Source organism: Schistocerca cancellata, chromosome 1 (genome assembly GCF_023864275.1).
Source record: "Schistocerca cancellata isolate TAMUIC-IGC-003103 chromosome 1, iqSchCanc2.1, whole genome shotgun sequence".
NCBI classification, from domain to species: domain Eukaryota; kingdom Metazoa; phylum Arthropoda; class Insecta; order Orthoptera; family Acrididae; genus Schistocerca; species Schistocerca cancellata.
This window is the reverse complement of record NC_064626.1, coordinates 859,922,882-859,949,139: the sequence shown is the minus strand read 5'-3', so window position 1 is coordinate 859,949,139 and position 26,258 is coordinate 859,922,882. Positions and strand designations below refer to the sequence as shown.

The 26,258-nt window shown below is 39.4% G+C and overlaps 1 protein-coding gene across 1 annotated transcript in view; it reads left to right on the top strand.

Moving 5' to 3' along the window:
* Nucleotides 1-26,258, top strand: part of LOC126107948 (peroxidase-like) — a 113,166-nt gene that overhangs the window by 1,030 nt on the left and 85,878 nt on the right. The window contains exons 2-3 of the mRNA XM_049913343.1: nt 13,999-14,172; nt 20,138-20,331. Coding sequence (XP_049769300.1) covers nt 13,999-14,172; nt 20,138-20,331 — 368 coding nt within the window. The remainder of the gene's footprint in view (nt 1-13,998; nt 14,173-20,137; nt 20,332-26,258) is intronic.

Sequence of the window (26,258 nt, the reverse complement as noted above, 5' to 3'; positions counted from 1 at the left end):
GCAGTGAACTGCAGAGCCAATCACTGGTGAGGACTGTATTGGGAGAGAGCCAATCCACCAGCAGTATCCCTTTCTGACCCAGAACACGGTCGCCATTTGTTTCTGCATTTGTTTCCAGCCATGACTTCTTGGGATGACGCCTCCCAATGTGCAAGCCTGGCTGATAAATGGTTCTATAGGCAACTGCAAACATTTTTCTAAGAAGGCATTGACCATCTTGTCTCACCCAGACATAAATGTATTAACAGTTGTGGTGATTACTTTTGAAATAATAAACAGTTCACTTACTTTTTTCCATCTGTTTCATTCTTATTTGACTGTTCCTTATCTGTATATAAAGGCAACAGGTTCTGAAAATATGTAATATAAAGGTGAGTGTACCCTAATCTTAAAGTTGACAATTTGGGAGATACTCCTTAATACAAAAAACGCCAAACTGTGTTCTACAATTAATTTATCAATGTACTGACTGTGTTTTAGGTTACTATCTAGTTAGACACCAATTAGTTTTACAGATAGTGTTTCATTCAGTGTGTTATCATTAGTGCATAATTTGGGATAACGGAAGCGTCCGATTCCACCCCTCTGCTTTGACCAATGACAATCACCAATATGGCAGAAACGACCATTCACAACAACTCCCTACCGCTCCAATGACGTCATCACGTAAACATGACAACATACACAAAAATACATCTAAAAACCACCGAACAGATATTCCTCCAAAATATAATGAAACTAACGGGACAAACGGGGGAAATTGGCAGTTTTTGGCTGGGGACAAACTAAATATAAACACACGCCACTACATCAAACAACAAAAAACATTAAAATAACAAGACCCCACAACCTTCCCAAATTCCACTACGCAAAAAAAAAAAAACTGGAATCGAACACTTCCCTTGTCCTATATAGGTCAACAACAACTAATGACGCCAAACCAGCCATAGCCACAACCACACCTTGCAATCGGACACTTCCCTAAAGTCATATAAGTCAACAGCAAAGCAAAATACCAAATCACCAATACAAACAACCAAACAACTCACAAACACCCCATCAATCAGTTAACAAACAAAACAAAAACAGAAAAAACATCAACTCACCACTAAAAAGCTCCGGCACAGCCGTCTAGGTCAGACATCACAATTACACCCAGCCCCCCCCCCCCCCCACACACCAATACACACATGGAAGAAACAAAAACATACAAACCAACAAAAAAAGAACACAACCAAAAAAAACTCGCACCCTGCCCACAAACCTAACCAAACCCACCCCCACCCCCCACCCCAAAAAAATAAAAGACCCATAAACCAAGAAAAACCAAAAACAAAAAAAATCACAATCAGACTCTACAAGTCAACAACAACCGTAACAAAAAAATCCTCTACACAAAATAACCCCCCCCCCACATCCATCTACAAACTTCACCTACAACTAACCACTTCCCCCCCCCCCCAAGCCGCAGCCACTACCCCCCACCCAACACCTAACTAACCCACAATCTTCGGCCTATACATCCTACTAACTGCCCTTAAAAAGACCCTAAAAATACAACAGCTCTCAGGGCCGCTCTTCCGCCAACAGTACTCTTCTAGATGATACTGAAGGTTAGAAGAGAACCTCTTCCCCCTCCCAATCACTGACATAACTGCCGCCCAAAACCCCTCTATAGTGTTTGTACAGTCCTCCTTCTCATAATTCTAAAACTCAACACTGTGGTTCAATACTAAATGATTGTACCCCTGCTGACCCAACCCCCTATAAGAAGAAAACATGTCTGAAACTATAGTGGTACCCTCTTCAATAAAATCCTCAATCAATCACACTAATTCCCTTTATGTCCGGTCCTCCAAAACCCTATATACACATTGTGAACCCCCCCCCCCCCCCCGATAACACAGCCCCTGACACCCATAAACCAATGAAAGACTTATCCCTCCCATACTTTCTCTTCTAAGCTGTGACTCATCAATCTTTACACAACCCAGGCCTACCTAACCTACCTCTGTACTTAATATATTCAGAACACATCTCACAACAGTAAGAATACCAATCAAGCACCGTTCTCTCACTCACACCCACCTCATGTGTGCAGAAACTGTGAGAGGATTTATAACAAAAACTAGCTGACCCGGCGAACTTCGTACCGCCTAACAGTCAATGAATGTCATGTTACCTTTTAGCTGAACTAATTTAGGCTTTGATGAACGTAATACAATGATACAAAATAATATTAATATAGATAGAAATATAAAAGTATTTTATTTTGATGAATGATGATGAATACACACAGAATGAGAATAAAAATTAAAAAAATAATAATAATTAAGTATTTCAAACACATGTCAGAAAAAAAATCATTGAAAACTATGTTGTGCAGGTTGGGATACACTCTGATTAATTCATTAATCGGATTTTCATTCAAGCACCTTGTGGTAAACGACATTCTTTGTTTTTTGGTCAGGCGCAAGAACAAATAATGCGGATGGTTTGCCGACACGTGAGCATGCCACGTACAATTGACCATGAGAAAAACACGCATTTTCTAGATTGAGGCCACAAATAGTCAAGGATTGGCCCTGTGATTTGTTGACGTCATGGCGAAGGCAAGACGAATCGGGAATTGAATTCGTTTAAACTCAAAGGGCATATCTGTTGGGATCATCGGAATCCTTGGAATAAGAACTTCCTCATCTTTAAATTTTCCTTTAAGTATCGACGCGTGAATCACATTGCTCATTAGTTTTCTTATCACCAAACGCGTTCCATTGCACAGTTTTGGTTGGTTTAAATTTCTAAGCATTATGACTACCGGGCCAACCTTCAGTTGTAAATTGTGCGGTGGTAAACCAGGCACATCCAAGGAGTTCAAAAATTCAGTTGGATAATTAGTGGCTTCTTCTTCGTTTGTTACACAGTCGATAGATTTGAATGAATACAGAGTACCTACGATTTGATTTTGAATTAAAAAATGAGGTCATCTACATCTTTATTTTTAGCCCCCAAAATTGCTCGCTCACTTAACCATTTAGTATTTTTGTGGTTAGCAATGATATCCGGAAATACTTTGTTGATAAGCTCGTCTTTTGATGAGACGAAATTGCAAAAATTTGGAGGAAATGAAATCAAACCGCTCGATTCGTCAACAGGAACACGGCCATTACCGATAGTCAGCAATTGCTTCGAGAAATCATCAGCAGATAGATCGTTCAACAATGCAACTCTCATATTTACAAACAGTTGACGTTTGTTTACATATCGCCACAGATTTGATGCTTTGAGGCGAGCGTTTATTTCGTCGGCAGCAGTAGATCTTGGAATTACTGGTAGTGTATGTCGGAAATCGCCAGATAATAAAATCATTGAACCACCAAAACATCTCGAGTCATTGCGCAGATCCTTTAATGTTCGGTCTAGTGCTTCCAATGCGCGTTTGTGCGCCATTGTGCATTCGTCCCATATGATGATTTTTGATGCTACTAAAACTTTGGCCATTGCAGAGTGTTTCGAAATGTTACATGTCGGTTGTTCAGTAGTTTGAAGGTTTAATGGCAATTTTAACGCTGAGTGAGCCGTACGGCATCCATCTAACAATGTGGCCGCTATTCCAGAAGCAATTGCTACCGCAATTTCGGATCTCGCACGTACAGTGGCCAAAATCAATGACATGAGGAATGTCTTCCCAGTTCCACAGGGGGCATCCAAAAAAAATAAGTCACCATTTCCATCATCAATTGCATTAATCAGTGTATCATAGACTTCCTTCTGCATAGGATTCAACAGTGGTACATTCGTTTGAACTGATTGGATTAGTTCATGTGGATCATATTCACGTTCACGTTCCAATTCTCTATTAAATGCGTCATTCATTCCGCGATCTGGCGCTGGCATTCCTAACCTAACTAACAAACTGCCGCACATGAGGTAACACATATCTTCGATCAAGAGCAAAGCCTGGTTATGCATCTCCTCATTCGCCTCAAGATCGGGATTTCTTGAGCTGACACGAATTCGATATAAAATGTCTTCTGACATGTTATCTTTGTATTTGTTCCACAGGTCACGTGGGTTCGATGGGAAGCATGTCGAAATGATGATAGCAAATAATGTGCGTATCTGACTTGGAGATGCAGAAATAATTGCTTCAGCGATTGTCGTGTCCCAATGAGTATCGTTTTCAAGCAAATTCAGCTCTTGACACGCTGCACGAAATGTGGGACACACTATACCATTAACAGTTCGTAGTGATTCAAATCATGTTGGCCCTCGAACATGTACCAGTAACAACCGCAAATAGAAACATTCATCATTCTTCGGATGAACTGTGTCAGGGTGTCTACGTGGACAAGAAAAAAATTCCCGGATTTTTCCCGGATTTCCCGGTTAAAAACACAATTTCTCCCGGATGAAATTACGTATAAAGCGGGTGAAAATACATCCGTGTTAAGTAACAGTATACTTTCCCTCGTAGCTGTAAAACCTATCAGTCCTTTGAATCTTAAAGGTCTTATACCGGCGGAGGACGTCCCAGCACTTTAGGAAACGAAATCCAGGAAAAACAATGCGTTTGGAAAGTTGTTTGATGCGAGACAATATGCACAGAGTTTATTTTCGTATTGCTGAAGTATATACACAAATTCCACAAATTACAGCACGGCAGCTTCCGAAACTCTAAAATAGAGATTGCGTTGAGCGATGCACTTTGTCAGCCAGTCATAGCTCATGTCACGTGACCTCGCTAGCGAATGACGGCAGTTATTCAGAGCACGAGGCCTACGAGAAAGACAGGCCGCGGCGCGTACGTTACGAAGTTAGGCCGAGCTCGCTCAGTTCAGCAAAGTGCGTTTCTACACCGGTTAACTCGTAAGCAGATGTGTATGTACGAACGAGAATTGCATCCTCTATTGGCATCCACTGTTATTAGTCCTACAATGATAGGAAGTCCGTAGGCCTACTAACAGGCTCTAATTTAGCAATTAAAATCGTGCCAAAATGATTATCAGTTGCTTAGAAAAGTCGAAGTGTTCTGGCATGAAGGGACTTGTGACATTGCTCAGTAACACATTATGCACATTTTTTTGAAGGTCAATGTAACTTTTTGCCATCGATTGCATAATTTTTTATCTATGAAAGTACAACATTAAATATGAAAACTAACTTGAAGCTCGGTCTTTTTTTAGCGTGTGTTACACGTTAAGTCATATCAAATACAAATGTGCCGGTAAAATTTTAAATAGTGGCATAAATGACTTATCTTCTGGGCCCGACATTTTTCAAATGGCTGATCCTCAAAGTGTTACGTTTTGAATGAGAGTTATAACGCCCTGTGATTTAAGAAATGCACTGCACATTCTCACACGTAACATAAATCATCTTGCGTGGAAATTTACTTCGAAAGTAACGCATCTCAAGCCACTATTCGTAATATTTTCTGGTGATCTGTTAGAAATGTAAACAATTGTGACGTCACACACATCGAATGCATATTAGTTGTTACGGACGTACTGCATAATCTTCGACCTAAATCCTTTGACACTATTTACCCATTTTCTACGCAACTAAACTTTTATTTTGGTGTTATTCTCTGATTTGTGTTTCATTGCTGCAATATTATTTAGCAGTAGTGGACTAAAGTTCTTTGTCAGCGTATCAGATCTTACACGTCACACCTACAAAACTTTAACTGCAATCTAAAACAACGAAAAATCCCGGAATTCTAAAAAATTCCCGGGTTTTTCCCGGATGTCCCGGGCCGTATACACCCTGCAAAATACGACCAAGAGCATCAGCAGAACGCATATCTGGATGACCAGGAACTGCATCGCCTTGCTTCCGACGTTGAAATTTCTTCGATGTAGCGTTCCAAGTGTAATAACGTGGCATTTCCGAGTAAAGCAACGTTCGTGCGAACGGATCGTTTTGACAAATCGCAAAGAAACTGGTCAGTGTTGTCGCTGGAGGTGTTTCGGCACGTTGAGCAGCATTCGACGCTGTGAAATATACTCTCTGACCGTTCTCTAGATGCACCCCCAAATGTACAACAGTGGGATAACGTTCGTGAATAGGGAATGAGAATATACGCCAAATTGCTTCATTGCAGTTCACATATCTACCAACTTGATAGCGCGTGATTTCATCGTTGATATTGGATGTTTGGATACCAAAAACCACCATGTCGCTCCCTTTCGTGACATATTTGCAAATGTATTTAATAGATTTGACCGAATTGCAATACTCAACATTACAATGTGCCTTGAATGTTTTGGAAAGAAGTGGCGAATATGGACCAATCCAACTGTTGTCAACTATGAAATCGTTTCCTTTCACTTTAGTTGTGATAGTTCTACCATTATCATCGGGCGATCGACGCCAATACAATGGATAACCATCGTTGCCTGTAATGGTCTCTGCCGTGAATTTTCGCGGATACCGTTTGGAACACTTGCCGTCGACCATGCACGGTGATTGGCGGTTGATAGTGCCACATGGTCCATGAATCATATTCGTGATTACAACATCATGTATGTCTGGATCGGTTTCAGGAGCAGGAATCTCCGCACATATGATGTCATCTATTTGATCTGGCCGAATTCTGTCTACTAACCAAATTAGAATGTGAGCATGCGGTAGGCCTCGTTTTTGCCATTCGACTGAATACATCCAGCATCGAGTAATCCCAAAGACGTGTTGCTTAACAATGTAATTTATTAGTGACCGAATTTTTTGCTTGAAAACCCGTGCGGTGATGTCGTGTCGATCACTTGACGTTTGTCCGGGAAGCAGCAATTGAATAATTTCCGTCCATTTCGGATTACATGTAAATGTAATGAATAGATCTGGCCGACCATAATGATGAACATATGTCATTGCATCTTGCGCATATTCATGCATATGACGCGGGCTACCTGTGTATGTCGCTGGTAAAATAGTCAATCGACCAACATTTTCTGAATCTCCTTCTGTGCTTATTGCATCGCGTAAATGAATATACTCTTCCGAACGCAATTTAGCTTGATTCAACCGGATGAAAGTCAGGCGCTCCGTTTCGATTTTAACGTACATGTCAACGCAGTATTGATGAAGCAGTCGACGAAATCGCAACAAATAATTGTCAGAATTTTCACGAATCATCAAACGATATGCGTAATAATTCATCGAACTAACCTTCTTGGTAGTTTCCTCACCTGAAACAAATACAGTAAAAATTGTATTTTAGAACCCCTAATAGGTTAACGACTCTTACAGCTACTCTCCACTAAATTAGGAGTGACAACTTTTTTTGTGTACCAAAAGCAAACAGAATAAAATGTATATCAAGTTAAAATGAAAACAATGATATTGATCTTACCATTCAATGGATTAATCATTTTGATATTAAAGTGATAGCCATCGTCTCCCTGCCAAAACATCAGCGGGTATTGTAACGCGTCATATGAACGGTGTGTTTCATATATTCTTTGTAGTTGCCCAGTATTGCGTCGTGTAAGCACAATATCACGTGTTTCCAAGTTTTCACCAACAATCAGGATTGCCACTTCATCGATTGTTGGAGCATTGAATGTGCGTTCATGTGTTCCAGCTGGTCTTTTATCTGCTCTGATTACAACTTTATAGTCATCACTTGGCATGCGCTGTAAAGCAGTCTTGAACAGCCTGACCAATGCATGATGTTCATGAAGCATTTGCTGCAAATCTTGGAGAATTGCTCTTTTCGTAGCTGTGTTGATCCCTTGACGCCGGTCAAGTTGTTCTTCCACATTGCCCATGAAGTATATTTGCAAGAATTTGTGCTGTGCACCTTCAATAGGTTGCAATGACCCAATGCGATGGCAAATCTGGCCTTGAATCTGTAAATTCAAAGCCATAGTTATAGTTAGATTTACAAACACTTTTTTTTCAAATAATAACATACCATTTTTATTTTAGAGACAAATACAGAAATCTAACAAACTACATTCCAAATTTTTTTTTGCAATCATAGAAAATAAAGTTTTTAACGTAAATTACCTTAAATGTCGGATTATATCCGTGTTCTTCGATAATTTCCGCCCCAAATAAAGTCATTTGGAAGCAGACATTGTATTTTTGAGTGTTCGCTAGAAAATGTGATTCTAGTGTTTTGCCATAAAGCAGGGAACGCAATGGCTCTGGTGGCGGGACCACTAATGGCAATGTCACTTTACCACTAAGGCAGCACAAACCAGGCGTTTCACCAGCAAACTTCATTGCGCCACAATGCTGGCAAACAACGTCCATTGGACCAATGCAAACTAAACGATGCAAGCTGTAGTCGATGGTGCAATCATATCGAAACGCTGCTATATTCAAATCAATACTTGAACCATTTCTTCTTGCACTTCGAAGATTATTCCTCTGTTCATCTGTACGATAAGCTCGACGATTTCTCGTTTCTAATCTAGCCGTTTCACGGGCTGCCTCTCTTTGCTCTTGTGTTTGAGAAGCACGAATTAAGGCCCTTCTTTGCTCCATCCTAACGCGGCGCTCTTCTCCGGCAATTTCTCGTTCTTCGTCAGATAATTGACTCACGATATTCCGTTGCCTAATTGCATTACGGCTCCGCTGGGAAAGATTAGATCTTCTAGGACGCGGCATTTTTATTAATAGTAATACTGAATATGCTCTCGCACAAAACCACATAAAACAATCGAGACATAGACAATAGCTTATCAAGAAAAATCATAGACAACCTATGAAAAGACATTTACACTTTTGTTAACCTGTAGAATAAATCTTTAATTAATTTAATAAATAATTTACACAAATTAATGTCTAAAACAAACAAATATAACAGTACCTACCTGAACTTTCGAGACATTTTACACAAAATAAATTTCTGAATGCACACATAAATAGTTGTTACAATATTTGACAGGATTGGACAACAAATGTTTGACATGTAATAAACAAATGAGCATTTATTGAAATGATTAAGTATTCATTACACATTTCTGAACGCACGCGTAATATTTTTCAATCTTTTTTTTTTTTTTTTAAATACACATAATAGTTTATTCATCCATTTTAAATAGTTCATGAACGCATGCATAAATGCAATCATTACTTACAGATTTTGACAAAAAAATTTGACAGCTCCGAAACTAAAGAACTTTTAGGGAAAATAACGCATTTTTCAAGTATTCGTCAATTTTTCATTATTTTTAAGATGTATTCTGCTATTCGGGGCGGAGACAAATCCAACAAATCAAAAACCATGAAAATTTTTATTCGTCAGTTTTTCATTATTTTAAGATGTATTCTGCTATTCGGGGCGGAGACAAATCCAACAAATAAAAAACCATGAAAAATGGTCCAGCAGATCTCGAGTTATAAGTGTTGTAACAAACCCGACTTTGTTTTATACATATAGATGATAGTCATTAACACAATTTCTCGCATGGCCAACCTAGACTTCTCGAGCCAGGAACCTCACCTAATGGAGCACCATAATTTATCCTTAGGACATCTCCACATATAGCTGTCCCTGGTCCGAGACGCTGGAACTTAAGTAAGCCTCATTTCTTCATGACACACTGAACACTTCACAACTTCAGCCAACAGGCCAAATAGCTGAAGACATTTTATTAGAGACAACGCACTGTCCCCCATCATCACCGACAACCGAAAACTGTTGACCTTGTCAGTCATATCCATACCTACCAAAGACATAAACAAAGCAATTTACCAAAATTCACACACAACGAGCAGAAAAAAACTACAATAACAAAACCAAAATCGTTAACTCACTGAAAAATATTGCGCTGAGAGCACAGTCACCACCGATATCACATACGTGCAATGCTACCTATAAACACGCCACACATGCAAACTACAGCTACCTAACACACAACACATAAACACACCACCAGAGAGCACCACCAATCACATCAAAACGACACCTACAAACATGCTACTCTCACAAACTAAACTCCGTGATGTCACACACCACAACAGCCTTACATCACGGGTCAAAGCCGACGGGTGGAATCGGACGCTTCCATTGACCCCGTAATTTTAGGTACCAGCATGTTGTTTTCTACACCATTCCATGATATGACTCTTTCAGGGATTAATAATTAACTGTTTGCTCGCAATTGGTTGTAGGCATCTTTGACTGTGTCTGGTATGGTCCAAATGGGTCCTTGGTTAGTATGCTTATGCCATCAGCAATACTTGAAATTAATGTAAACTAACTGAAATTTCAATTGTATAGCTCAGGAGTAAAATAAAAGTAGGGCTCCATATTTTACCAGAATGGTAACATTTCGCAACACCGGCTGTCATTTGTGTAGTAAAACATTCATTTATTTTGCTTCCATTACTGCACAGTTTTGACTGTGAAACCAGTTTCAAAAATTGTGTACATACAGCCTATCAGAATGTTTATGCTTGAGTAACAGTTGAAGAGCTAAGAAAACCAATACATATAAATGTATAAATATGGGGACTGGCCACAACAGACGGTATGGTAATAAGTGTGCCTATAACAGTAGTCATCAAATGTAAAACTTAGCTCTGGTTGGACATACACCTACTGGAAAATATGAAATGATATCTTATGGCCAACTGATGAATTTTACTTATGAAAATATTTCAAAATTGCATCACAGCAAGAACTGTCCTGTAATCAAAACAGAGTAAATCTAATAATACCCCTTGTGATAAAATATTATCAAACATATAGTTTTTCGTGATTGTGCACCTTGTTGCAATCAAAACCATTCATATTGTATGTTTCCTCATTCTGAGCTTTGCATTATTTCTGTAGTCCAGTTAGTTGATTTGGCTCACTGCTTTCTGCTGTGGAGATTTCTGTATGCAGTTAGTTGATTTAGCACACTGCTTTCTGCTGTGGAGAATCATACAATTCATGCAAGAGGGATATCTAAAAATTTTTGTTTCCCATGTAGAACAATCAAAGTACCTGATGGGGTCATAATGTAAACAATTAGGATAGTTTCAAATGATGGAAAAGCCTAGATGGATGAATAATGTTAGGAAAAGGATAGTTGCTACTCACCATATAAAGAGGATGCTGAATCACAGATAGGCACAACAAAAAGGCTTTCAGAAAGTGAGCTTTCAGCCAACAAGACCTTTGTCGAAAATCGACAACATACGCATGATCTGTCTTCAGCTGTCGGAGACTGTGGACATGGATGTGAGTGTGTGTGTGTGTGTGTGTGTGTGTGTGTGTGTGTGTGTATGTATGTATGTGTGTGTGTGTGTGTATGTATGTGTGTGTGTGTGTGTGTGTGTGTGTGTGTGTTTTGTCTACTTTCAACAAAGACCTTGTTGTCTGAAAGTTCTCTTTCCAGTAGTCTTTTTGTTGTGACTATCTGTGACTCAACATCTCCACTATATGGTGAGTAGCAGGATAGTTTTGTTATCTGGCTATGCCACGAATTCTTTTTGAATTCATATATGGCTTTTCCTGTAATGAAACTTTCACAGAAGGCAAATCAGAGGCAATTAATAATTTATGTTGTGAAAAATTAGTCAGAATTTGTATTGGAGGCCACTTCCTCAAAACATTTTAAAAATTATGGAAAGAGGGAAATATGACTATTATTCAAGGTGATTTGCTTTTACCTTTTTTAATTGACGGGTGCCAGAGAAACATACTGCTTGTTTAAGTCTGCCATGAAAAATTCCTTACACCATTATCTGATTACAGTGATAGTTCAAAAGCCCACCTAAATTTTAATGCTCTTCTTCATTGTATTGGGATTACAAGAAGAATTTCAGCTTTTTAGATTTATAATGATATTCGTTATGTCTCTGCTGTACACTATTTTTGTGTGACCTTAACCTATTTGCTCACGTTTTATTTTCAACATTTTCAGTAACCATATACCATACTGTTTTACATGTAATTGGCTGAAGGTATTCTGCTATAACAATAAAAAAGAGGTTGACAGTGGAAGTCTGACATTATTTGAATAGCACTATGAAGTATGAATCCCAATGGGAATTTTACTGCGGATGTAAAGAGTTTTAAGTGTTTTCAGTCAAAACTATTAAACAGAAAACCATTTTTAAAGTGTTCACAAACAATCAGTCTTAAGTTATGTGTGCATAATCTCATTAACACTGTCTCCAATCACTTATGGAAACTAAATACACTGTACTTCTTGCTGTTAGACTGCAAACTGTAAGTAGTACATGTTTGTGTGTTTCCTGATCTACTTCTATGGTCCAGCCTTTAAATGGGTGTTCAACACAATATTCGCTAACTTCTTTTTTTAAATTCATGTTTAGTTCTTCCCCTTTTCTTTTGCAAGATCTGCAGTAATACTGTGTTATCTTGTATCCATACTGATGTAGTATTCAGTTTTACTGATGTCACAGAGTTTGTCTGATCCAGGCATGTGTCAATCTGCATCTTGCTTTGCAAGCAGCTATTTGATCTAGTGATAAAGTCTGACATTATTTGAATTCTCCCTCAGTATTTAATATGACAATAGTCCCAAAAAGGAAGCCCTTCCCTGATGTTCCACAATTATTATTTACTTAATCACTAACCAGTTGTTGACTTTTTATGCCATCACATAATTGCATAAATAATAGTTGAAGAAACTTGCAAAGTGTTTCCGTTTTGATTTCATTTCTCCTTAGCTTTTACATGTCCCAAAAAAATTGCCGTCTATTGATTCTGTTGTTCCAGTGAACCCTATAGTTTCATGTGTTTTGTTCACATCATCCGTTTGATTTTCAATACTTAATTTAGTTTTTATAACTACAAAGGATTAATTAAAGAAGTATGCTATATATTGAGGATCTGCACTCAAGACTATAACTTTTCCAAGGTTGATATGTTCTGTCCACTTTGTTTATCCCCTCTCTCTTCAATCATGAGAGAATGTAAATATTCTTTGATTTATCTGTTACTCTTCTTGTAAAGCCAAAGTGAATTTGATTATATTACCAGCAAGTAACTGATACACTATCTCAAAATATTTATGCAAGCAGTCACAAACAGTTTTCTAAACTCTTAATGGATGCCTATCTAAAATGAAGTAAATAAGGAAATTTTTTCATATTATTTGATGATCAGCAGCTGTATAAAATATCACTCCAAAGTATTCACTGAATGTGCATCTTGTGACATCAACTAATCTGGGTATAGGTATATTACCCATCTGCGAAACATATATTACCCATCTGCATTTAACCTGAGTTTCCTGCTTATTGCGAGTGGTTGCTTTAACCATTTTGGCTATCCATGCACACTCCCCAGCCTGATCTGAACCTCCATATGTTAGTGTCCACTTCCTTATATTGTAGTCACATGTACATCTCCCTTTAAGTCTCAATATTACTTGATACCTGTTGAGGGAGAACAACACTACCACAAGGAATCGAGACCATTTTTATCATTGTATGTCCTGTCTCAGCTTAAGATACTTACATATGATTTGATGATCAGCACCTGTATGAAATATTATTCCAAATTATTCATGTGAGTTTCATAACATTGGCTACAATGTGTGTGTTTTTTGAGTGGGAATCAAGTAAAGTTGTGAGCTTAAAGAGAGGCATACATTAAGCTACAATACAAGGAAAGTGGACAGTGAAATGGAGGTTGGGATCAGGCTGAGGAACTGGCATGGATAGCAGAAATGGTTAAGATGACTGCTCACAATAAATGGGAAATCCAGATTTGAGTCATGGTCCAGTGCAAATTTTCATATGTCAGTTGATAATACATCTGTATCCATTGCAGTTGATAACACAACATTCACATTTGAAATAATGACATAATTTTCTGGACAACATATTTGATGTGAAAGATTTTTGAATTAGTGACATACTGCCATTTAATAATCTTCTCTTACATAATATTTGGAGTCATCAGATGAGATTTTGACAAGAGAAGAAGAAAGTGTATCGAATAATGCTTATTTCAAATAAAATCAAAAGACATAATGACATCTTAGCCATAATTAATGCTCGCTGTGAATACATTTTCAGGTGTCTATGAAATTCGACGATCAGTAACTGGACATGCTCTGCCTAGTGCCAGGGAAGTTCAACTGAAAGTTTTCGGAGAGAAACGAATTTCTTCTGATGATTTTAACCAATTCTTCATGCAGTGGGGGCAGTTTGTCGCACATGATTTGGGTCTTTCCCCCACAAAACAAACAAGTAAGAAATATAGTCTGTAAGTCACTCGTAAGTCAGAAATTAATGAGCAATGAATGATGCAGTGCCATTGATATGAAAAGGTAATATTAAACTGAGATTAAATTATGGTACCTTTCTTTCAATTAAAAGAAACAGTCTACATGGACATACAGAAAGACAGCAATGTTGTAGACTAAACTAAAGAAATACACTTCTTGAGTTCTAATGTACCATCACGTGTCAATTAATTAACAAATCAGGTAAGTAACAAATAATTAACACACAAAGATAATGCATAAACATTAACACGCTATTAATCAGTTGTATTTTTCTCGGCGTATGAAGGATGGGATATGTTTTCTCATATTATCTGCTCCATGTAAGTCAGAAGAATATTAATAATTAGACATGGCACTTATATTTATATAATACGGAACAATGTTTGGTACTTCTGGTTGGTTGTATTATATTCCAAACTATACATGAAGACCATTGCCAGTAAGTTTATTAGACACAGTTGTAAACTTGTAAGATTGAGCAGTCAGAGTATATGAGCATCCCAGAGTGTGTGTTATCTAGAATATTGTGTGATTTTAGGTTTTCCTGGTGTAGGAAAATTTTGAATATTTCTCAGTTATTCACTTGCATGATGTTGTTAAGAAGGCATGATATTTTGACAAGTCAATTTCTTGCCATCTTCAGGCAATCCCAATGACTGATTGTCTTCTCCAGTTTCCTGCCTTTATAGACATCTGCCTTTCCCCTGCCACCTGCAGCCTCCAGTTGGCTGGCACTGGACAAGGATCTGGCACAGTGGTGCGGAAAGTGTGACACCATTAATACAGGCACAGTGGACAAAGGAGAGAAACAGATTCATTATTGGCACTGTAAAAGGGATTACAATGGTGAAATTTAATTTTAGAAATTTGGGTTCCAAGAACTTTTTTTTAAATATTTGTGCCAAGAAAACGAACTTTTGAAAAAGATTCAGTCAAATGAAAAATACGAGTTCTAAAGTGTTGCAGGTGTGTGAGACATATGTAATGTTTTTATTTTTGTCTCTTATGTAATAAATTTAAGAAATAGGAAGTACCCTCTTTTTTCATTCTAAAATATGGAAAATGTTCTTTTTTTGGGCTCAGACATTCTGCAGTTGGTTCTTGATGTGGATTTCTGCCAGTGTGGTGATAAATTGTCCTCGTCCTCTTCAATTTGATGGGAACAGTTTTCCACATAGATTCATGTTGTGCATTAAGCATGCTGAGGCCTTGCTTAATTGAAAGCTACTGTCCTTATTTATTAGTTTGTGTTATAGTTGGATGTCTACAGTCTCTTTCAGAATATTGTTCCAGAAGGTGTTGGACTGTAACAACAACCTGGTGCCATAATAATTTATGAGCTGTCTGTGGGAGATGCACTGCTCTGCCCCAGTTGACTTTGTAGGCAGTTCACTGTCTGCATGGTATTTTAAGCTCAATGCATTTCTCCTGTACAACCTAAATAGTCTTGCTTATGTACATTCTCCTGCACTGGCAAGGGATGTGGTAGACTCCCAGTTTCCATAGTCTTAGGTCATCCTGGAGTGATCCCAAAAAGACTTCTTCTTTGGTGGGCAGAAAATGCACTTGATGTTATGTTTGAAGAGTATTCTCTGATTTTTGCTGGTGTGTTCCTGACATATGGGATTAGGACCATCACATCAGGTTTCTCTTTGTCCCCAGAAGGCTGTGATCTTGGCTTCTTTGGTCTTAAGGCTCTGTTGGTTGCTGTAGCAATTAATATGGGAGCAATTTGGATGCTAGACTATCATGATCTGTAATTTTACATAGCCTGTGCTCTAGCAAATTTAGGTCACCTGCTCATTGTGAAGGAGCAGGACAGCTGGAGGCATGCAAATGAAACCTGTATGTGTCAATTTACAGTAGATGTTATCTCCTTGTGTCCTAGTGTGCCATCTGGTCTTCACTTGAGGAGCATATTCAGAAATGGAAGGTGATTATTTTCTTCTGTCTTCATCACAAGTGCAGCAAGTTCAGCTGTTGCAGGAAGTCTTGTAGAGGATGTCTTTGTGGCCAGATTAGAAGCGTATCATCTACATATAAAAAAAGCATGAGGGCTTGTAGACTACCGACTCCAAGGTTTCTTTCAAATGCCTCCATAAACACATTGGCCACCACTGGTGATAGCAGGCAGCCCATCACTACTCCATGTCTATGTCCCTAGTAATGTCAATTGAATAGAAAGTAGCTAGATATAAGCATGGTAAATAGGAATACCACATTGGAACTCACCACAAGACCTTCGAGGTCCAGTCAGAAGTTCTAAAGCTGCTGGTGAAATATATTGCATTGCCTATGTGTTGCTGACATTCAGCCACAAAGGGATTGAGCATCACTGCCAGGTGTTTTGCTAATAGAAATATTGGTGCACCAAATTGCTAAAAATTGAGCGGATTACCATTCCTTCTTTGTGGACTTTAGGCAGCCTGTAAAGTGTAGGTGGTGCAGCCACTCATGGATGTAATCTCTTCACCATCTTCTTTTCTTGGAAAATGTGTTGGAGAAGCTCAGTAGTCTTCTTTTTCACTCGGTTGGTAGGATCATCTTCAGTTCTCCTGGAGGCACTGTCCTCTAATAGCTCATACATTGGACAATAGATCAAGCCACAATGACATCTTCTCAAAACAATGTGCCAGGTCTCTGCCTAGAAATGGAACCCAAGATGAAAGTCTTGTTTGCATTAGTCAAGAATAACCTAGGATTTTGGAAACTATGAGTCTTCTATACCCCTAACCAGTGCAGGAAAATCTGTGTAGGCCAGACTGTCCATACAGTACAGGATAGATGACATGAGCATAAAAGGCACACAGACAACTAACAGCCAAAAAAGTCTGCTGTGGCATAGCACTGCATCTCCCACAGACATGTCGTGAATTACAGTGGCATCAAGTTGTTGTAACAGGCCTTCACCTTCCGAGATTGAATTCTAAAAGAGGCCACAGAGATTTGACTACACAATGAACCAAAAAATAAAGGCAGTGGCTTTCAGTTTAGCAATGCTTGAGACTCAGCCTGAGAAGTTCAAAGCATAGCAGCAATCTGTGTGGAAATCTGATCCCTTCATTGAAGAGGATCAGGAAGCTTTGTCACCATCTGAACAGAGACTCACATCTGGTAGTATCCTGCTTGACATAGTCATGTCATTTAAGTATCTGGGCATAATGTGCCTAGTTATATGAAATGGAATGAGCATGTGAGGATTGTGGTACTGAAGGTGTATGGTCGACTTTAGTTTACTGGGAGAATTTTGGGAAAGTCTGGTTCATCTGCTAGTGTGACTTATTCTTGAGTACTGCTCAAGCGTTTGGGATCAGCACCAGTTCGAATTAAAGGAAGACATCAAAACAATTCAGAGCTGGGTTGCTAGATTTGTTACCAGTAGGTTTGAATATCATGCAAGTGTTACGGAAATGCTTTGGGAACTCAAATGTGAATCTCTGGAGGGAAGGAAATGTTCTTTTCGAAGAACACTACTGAGAAAAGTTAAAGAACCAGCATTTGAAGCTGACTGATGAACGATCCTACTGCTGCCAACATACATTTTGTGTAAGGATCACAAAGATAAGATACTAGAAATTAGGGCTCATATGGAGGCATATAGATAGTTGTTTTTCCCTCACTCTATATGCAAGTGAAACAGGAAGGAAACAACTAGTAGTGATATAGAGTACTCTCCACCATGCACCATATGGTGGTTTGTGAACTGTGTGTGTCGATGTACATGACTGAGGACATTGGATTTAGCCCCACCATTGCACTTCCTGCATCAGTGCACCAGGTTCTGTTTCTGGAGCTGGCTGCCTGGAGGCTGTGGATGAGGGTGTGGGATATAAAAGCAGGGCTCAGTACAAGTCAATCAGTCATCAATAATGCTTGAAGATGTTTAGAAATCATCTTGCTGGCTGAATTTCCAAGAAAAGTTAAAGATAATTCAAAATATTGGATTTCTATATGCACCAAACCTCCACTAGGCTTCATGCAGCACTTTTGATAATTATTAGTAGTTAATGAGAATATTTTATAAAATAATAATAAATACAGTAAAATGTTTATGATATATCACCAGATGTTAAAGAGGCTCAGGTGTCATTGTGGTTTTCGAGACTGTTTCATAAACACACTCATAAAGAAAAGAAAATGATCCTCAAGCAACAACTGTCATAATATGTATGAACAATGGAACATTTTGTGAGTATTTCCTTTGTTAATTTCTTTATGAGTTTATTTCATATAATTTAAGAAACCTATTGCTATCCTGTAAAGGAACATTTCAAATCTCTATTTTGCTGATTTTTCCCCCACTGATTATTATTTTATTAGGTTATAGTTTTCTATGGCTTGATTTCTTAGTGGAGACTACTCCCTTGTTTCTCTTTTTACTCCTTCCTTGCGTCAGTCCTCTCAGTCTTGTACATATATTATTTTTAAGTTATGATAAACTTTACTGAAAGCAGATGTGACCATTGTCATTTGTTTTAGATTTACTTCGGGTGAATTTTCACGTATGGTTTCCTGCATTTAAATGTGTCTCAGTATGTACATGTAATGTGTGCAGTCTGGCTGCTGCCTTTTGTCTGTTTCTTGCCCAGTAACTACTGTCCAGTTAATCTGGAGTAGTATTTTCAGAATTTCTTTGTGATCAGTCAAGTTTAAAAGTATCACAGATAGTACTTGGGTATCATGAGACTAATTGTAAGATAGTACGGTTGCCAGCTAATGGAGGGAATGAGAGCTGGCAAGAACTCATAACATAAGAGCTGAAGACAATTGTTCTTAATTCATGCATAATTTACTGACAATATAGTCATCTTAAGTTGATAGTACATTTCTTCCACCTTGATACACTCTATTGTTATTTAATACGCAAAACTGAGGTTCTGGTCTGAAAAAATAGAAAGTAAATAAATATATCTAAAAAGAAAGATGATGAGACTTACCAAACAAAAGCGCTGGCAGGTTGATAGACACACAAACACAAACATACACATAAAATTCTAGCTTTCGCAACCAACGGTTGCCTCGTCAGGAAAGAGGGAAGGAGAGGGAAAGACAAAAGGATATGGGTTTTAAGGGAGAGGGTAAGGAGTCATTCCAATCCCGGGAGCGGAAAGACTTACCTTAGGGGGAAAAAAGGACAGGTATACACTCGCACACACACACATATCCATCCGCATATACACAGACACAAGCAGACATTTGTAAAGGCAAAGAGTTTGGGCACACACATCTCTGCCCAAACTCTTTGCCTTTACAAATGTCTGCTTGTGTCTGTGTATATGCGGATGGATATGTGTGTGTGTGCGAGTGTATACCTGTCCTTTTTTCCCCCTAAGGTAAGTCTTTCCGCTCCCGGGATTGGAATGACTCCTTACCCTCTCCCTTAAAACCCATATCCTTTTGTCTTTCCCTCTCCTTCCCTCTTTCCTGACGAGGCAACCGTTGGTTGCGAAAGCCAGAATTTTGTGTGTATGTTTGTGTTTGTTTGTGTGTCTATTGACTTGCCAGCGCTTTTGTTTGGTAAGTCTCATCATCTTTCTTTTTAGATATATTTTTCCCACGTGGAATGTTTCCCTCTATTATATTCATAAAGTAAATAAGTAATATTTCTTACTTTAAAAAGGATATTCTGCAAATATATGTCAGCTTTGAGTTAATAACCACAACATAGCTTCAAAGCTTGTTTTTAAATGTGAGATATGATGAATTTTATGATTCCTTTGTATTTTTCATTTATAAGTAATGTTTGCACTCCTTGCAAAAAAACATCATCGATCTCTGTTGAAATTTAAGAATTATTTGTAAGTTATATTTTCTTGCTATTCGTTTTTCCTCAAGACAAAAATTAAATATGGTGGTTCTCTGTCCCTAATGTATTCAAGATGGGAACATTGTACCCAAATTGCTCATCATTTCATTTGTTATTCCAGCTTCTGGACCTTTCCAATGTTGTGAGAGTGATGGCTCAGCAGTTCTACCAGCATCAAAACTTTCTGATGCATGTTATCCAATTCCTGTGTCTCCTCATGATCCTGTCTATAGCAAATATGGTGTGTGCTGTATGGAGTTTGTGCGTGCAATGACAGTTGTCCCTGATGACTGTGTGCTTCAGCCAGCAATCCCGGTAATTTTTACATCAGTATTTTCCCCAAAAATCTAGATATTATTGAAAGTAATGTAAATATATCTAAAAACAACGATGATGTAACTTACCAAATGAAAGTGTTGGTATGTCAATAGACACACAAACAAACACAAGGTTCAGGCCTCAACTTCCGCTAATTTCAAGTTGCTGCCGCTCATACCTCACCTGTGATTCAACATCTTTGCCTCTGTACTTCTGCCTCAACTGACATCTCTGCCCATACTCTTTGCCTTTACATATGTCTGCTTGTGTCTGTATATGTGCGGATGGATATGTGTGTGCGTGTGTACGAGTGTATACCTGTCCTTTTTTCCCCCTAAGGTAAGTCTTTCCACTCCCGGGATTGGAATAACTCCTTACCCTCTCCCTTAAAACCCACGTCCTTTCTTCTTTCCCTCTCCTTCCCTCTTTCCTGATAAAGCAACCATTGGTTGCGAAAGCTTGAATTTTGTGTGTGTGTTTGTGTTTGATTGTGTGTCTATCGACATACCAATGCTTTCGTTTGGTAAGTTACATCATCTTTGTTTTTAGATATATTTTTCCCACGTGGAATGTTTCCCTCTATTATATTCATATCATTAAAGTAATGTAAGTTACAAAAGCAAATTAGTGGCAAAAAATATTTTAATATTGAAACTTTCATGTAGTAAGCCACCGACACTGTGTCACAACGTGTGAAGTACAGGGCAAGATGGCACCGCTTTTGAAGTGTTAGTAATTAGGTTGTATAAATGTAACTAGTCCTTCCCAGGAATCTATCAAGATCTTTGAAAACTTCACCATTTATTGTAAGGCAAGGTATGTAATATTAAGTCCAAAGCAACCAAAAAAACCTACATGAATGTACTTTATTAACAAGTCAAATTTTGGGATGACACCTTAGTATTACAAACAGATATGCAAACTGAACGTTTTCATCTCTATAAATATCAGCTTTTAAATTATTGCTGCTTATTTACAGTAAATTAAGTGCAGAAAGAACAGCACAAATAGTAACTTTTAGTAAAACATCTGGTGAAATTTTGATTGTACTAAGGAGTACGTAAGCTTAAAATTTGATGCAAAGCCTGTAGAAATGAATTGCCATAGTGGTAACAGAATGCTAAACATAAATTACACAGGAAAAGATAACAATGAAAACAATCAATTGTTGATAAAATTATATAATTGGATAGATAAAAAATCTACTCACCAAGCAGCAGCAGAACGCACACATAAAAAAGACTGTTGTGATTGGCTCTGAGCACTATGGGACTTAACATCTATGGTCATCAGTCCTGTTGTGATTGGCAAGCTTTTGGGGTCAGTGGCTCCTTCTTCAGACAGAAGTGTTCAAGTGGAAAAAGAAGGGTGAAGGAAAAGGACTGGAGAGATCAATGAAAAAGGGTAGATTTTGGGAAAGACACGCAAAACTGCGGGTCGGTGGAGACTTACCATACGGGATGAGTAGGAGAGACTGGTGCAGTCCCCAACAATCAGTCTTTCCTTCTCATCCTGTATGGTAAGTCTGTGCTGACCTGCATTTCTGGGTGACTTTCCCCTTTTCCTAGAACCCTCCAGTCCTCTTCCTTCACCCTTCTTCCTTCCCCTTCAACCCTTCTGTCTGAAGAAGGAGCCACTGGCTCCAAAAGCTTGCCAATCACAGTAGTATTTTTTGTGTGTGTTCTGCTGCTGCTTGGTAAGTAGATTTTTTATCTGTCCAATTAAACAGGAAAAGATAAGTAGCATATAACACTAAATACTTACTCTTAAATGAAATTGTGTTCAAATGGTGAATTTAAGAACACCAAAATAGTGGAAAATGATATTACACTCCTGGAAATGGAAAAAAGAACACATTGACACCGGTGTGTCAGACCCACCATACTTGCTCCGGACACTGCGAGAGGGCTGTACAAGCAATGATCACACGCACGGCATAGCAGACACACCAGGAACCGCGGTGTTGGCCGTCGAATGGCGCTAGCTGCGCAGCATTTGTGCACCGCTGCCGTCAGTGTCAGCCAGTTTGCCGTGGCATACGGAGCTCCATCGCAGTCTTTAACACTGGTAGCATGCCGCGACAGCGTGGACGTGAACCGTATGTGCAGTTGACGGACTTTGAGCGAGGGTGTATAGTGGGCATGCGGGAGGCCGGGTGGACGTACCGCCGAATTGCTCAACACGTGGGGCGTGAGGTCTCCACAGTACATCGATGTTGTCGCCAGTGGTCGGCGGAAGGTCGTATGCGTGTTTGGCACCGTGCAGGTGAGCGCCACAATCAGGACTGCATACGACCGAGGCACACAGGGCCAACACCCGGCATCATGGTGTGGGGAGCGATCTCCTACACTGGCCGTACACCACTGGTGATTGTCGAGGGGACACTGAATAGTGCACGGTACATCCAAACCGTCATCGAACCCATCGTTCTACCATTCCTAGACCGGCAAGGGAACTTGCTTTTCCAACAGGACAATGCACGTCCGCATGTATCCCGTGCCACCCAACGTGCTCTAGAAGGTGTAAGTCAACTACCCTGGCCAGCAAGATCTCCGGATCTGTCCCCCATTGAGCATGTTTGGGACTGGATGAAGCGTCGTCTCACGCGGTCTGCACGTCCAGCACGAACGCTGGTCCAACTGAGGCGCCAGGTGGAAATGGCATGGCAAGCCGTTCCACAGGACTACATCCAGCATCTCTACGATCGTCTCCATGGGAGAATAGCAGCCTGCATTGCTGCGAAAGGTGGATATACACTGTACTAGTGCCGACATTGTGCATGCTCTGTTGCCTGTGTCTATGTGCCTGTGGTTCTGTCAGTGTGATCATGTGATGTATCTGACCCCAGGAATGTGTCAATAAAGTTTCCCCTTCCTGGGACAATGAATTCACGGTGTTCTTATTTCAATTTCCAGGAGTGTAGATCACTGTAGCACAAAGAAATAGTTTTAATATCAAGAAATGAACTTCTTCAGTAGACATGGGTAAAACTATTATTGATAGACAATGCTTAGCAAGGCTTTATGGGCCCACTTTTCCATTATATCATTATGAGGGATAATAAGTAGGCAGTTATCACATGAATGGAGAACTTAAAGTAGGATCTTGTGGTGACATCAATCAGACGATGCACCACAACACATTCATAATGTTCTCTTTGGAGTTAAAAGGATTATCTTTGGTACTGTCTGCATAGTAACTCATGTTTACTCTCTTACATTTGTTCTTTGTAGTGTGTGTTTGTGAGGTAGAAATAAGTAGTTATTTGAAGTAACCCTTTGTATTCTTGTGCAACAAATACATATATGTTGAGTTCCCAAAGTTGTGACCCCAAAAAGAAAGAAACAGAGAAACATATATTGTTGGAAGCAATGGATTTGCCAACCCAAATATCAGTGGCGAGAGTTAAGATGACACAAAGTTTTTCACTGAACCTAGGATCCTCAACAGTTAATTTGCTACCAACAGAAATTGTAGAGATAATATTCAGGAGAGGAATGTAAATACTTGAAGTGGGAACATTGAGCTTCTGTCATTCTGGATAAAGAGCCCGCAGCTTTGGTTTTTTTCAACAACGTGAAATGTTTGCAAATGGTGATAAATTCAATACAGTGGTTGGACACTTTAGTTTAGAAGTTATAGAATAGATAGAGGATGCCTTGGGACATCAGAACTACATTATGCTCAAGGAGGCTACATTTACAAAAAATATTTGCAGAAGATGGTATGCGGAGAAGAGTCCATCACAGATACTTAGAACCCTTTGTACTCTGGTGGTGCCAGATCTTATACTTAAACAATACTTATAGGTGCTATGGTTGTGAAAATTTCCAGCCAACATCCATGGTACAGACAAATATACCTTTCTAGGACTTAGCTAAGATGACAGATATTGTTCCAAACAGCTTAGGGCAGGCCTCTCTGTGTGCAATCATCAATGTTAGGCAAAGGAAGGAGCCTGAAGCAAACATGGAAACAAATGAGATTAGTATGAACTCTGTAACAAACATGAATGATTCATACTTACAAAGCATGTGGACTGAATGTACTGTGGAGCAGTTAGCAGCACAAGAGGTCAAGCTCAGTATGCAAGTAGATATCCATCAGCAAGAGAGATGTCTTGACAGTGGGAAGAAGTGCAATAATACTGAACCATAACCATTGACAGAACAATGGTGCTGGTATCACAAATGTTTGGGAACCTTAATCGCCAATGCACTCAACTCTGCAGTTACCAAAACTGCAAAGACAGGCTCATCAGCAACCACATAAGCGCCCAGTACAGCACAAAATATGTGTAAATACACTACTGGCCATTAAAATTGCTACACCACAAAGATGATGTGCTACAGACGTGAAATTTAACCGAGAGGAAGAAGATGCTGTTTCCAACCAATTTCTCATACACAAACAGCAGTTGACCAGCATTGCCTGGTGAAACATTGTTGTGATGCCTCGTGTAATGAGGAGAAATGCGTACCATCACATTTCCGACTTTGATAAAGGTCGGATGGTAGCCTATCGCAATTGCGGTTTATCCTATCGCAACATTGCTGCTCGCATTGGTCGAGATCCAATGATCGTTAGCAGAATATGGAATCGGTGGGTTCAGGAGGGTAATACGGAACGCCGTGCTGGATCCCAATGGCCTCGCATCACTAGCAGTCGAGATGACAGGCATTTTATCCGCATGGCTGTCATGGATCGTGCAGGCACGTCTCGATCCCTGAGTCAACAGATGGGGACATTTGCAAGACAACAACCATCTGCATAAACAGTTCGACAACGTTTGCAGCAGCATGGACTATCAACTTGGAGACCATGGCTGTGACTACCCTTGATGCTGCATCACAGACAGGAGCGCCTGCGATGGTGTACTCAATGACGTACCTGGGTGCACAAATGGCAAAACATCATTTTTTTGGATGAATCGAGGTTCTATTTACAGCATCATGATGGCCACATCTGTGTTTGGTGACATCACGGTTAATGCACATTGGAAGCGTGTATTCGTCATCGCCATACTGGCGTATCACCAGGCGTGATGGTATGGGGTGCCATTGGTTACATGTCTCGGTCACCTCCTGTTCACATTGACAGCACTTTGGACAGTGGACATTACATTTCAGATATGTTACGACCCGTGGCTCTACCCTTCATTCGATCCCTGCGAATTCCTACATTTCAGCAGGATAATGCATGACCGCATGTTGCAGGTCCTGGTCGGGCCTTTCTGGATACAGAAAATATTTGACTGCTGCCCTGGCCAGCAAATTCTCCAGATCTCTCACCAATTGAAAACATCTGGTCAATGGTGACCGAGCAACTACCTCGTCACAATACGCCAGTCACTACTCTTGATGAACTGTGGTATCGTGTTGAAGCTGCATGGGCAGCTGTACCTGTACACACCATCCAAGCTCCGTTTGACTCAATGCCCAGGCGTATCAAGCCGTTATTATGGTCAGAGGTGGTTGTTCTGGGTACTGATTTCTCTGGATCTATGCATCCAAATTGCGTGAAAATGTAATCACATGTCAGTTCTAGTATAATATATTCATCCATTGAATACCTGTTTATCATATGCATTTCTTCTTGGTGTAGCAATTTTAATGTCCAGTAGTGTATAAAATGCAACATTGACCTCAAACAATGGTCTCCAATGATTGTTTGTGCATCACTATGTGTGGGGGAAGAAATTTCTGGTGGAGAGAGGATCAGAAGTCAATGTCTATCGAATAAAGCTACAGACACAATGAGAGCAACATCATTAATATTTATTGACAACAGTCAACAATTTGAGAATTTTGACATATAGTGAATGACAACTGGAGTTATAACTGAACCAAAATTGTTGTGGAGTTTCATTGTTGCAGATGTGCCAGGTTCTATCACAGGTGCAAATTTTCTCTAGTATTATCACC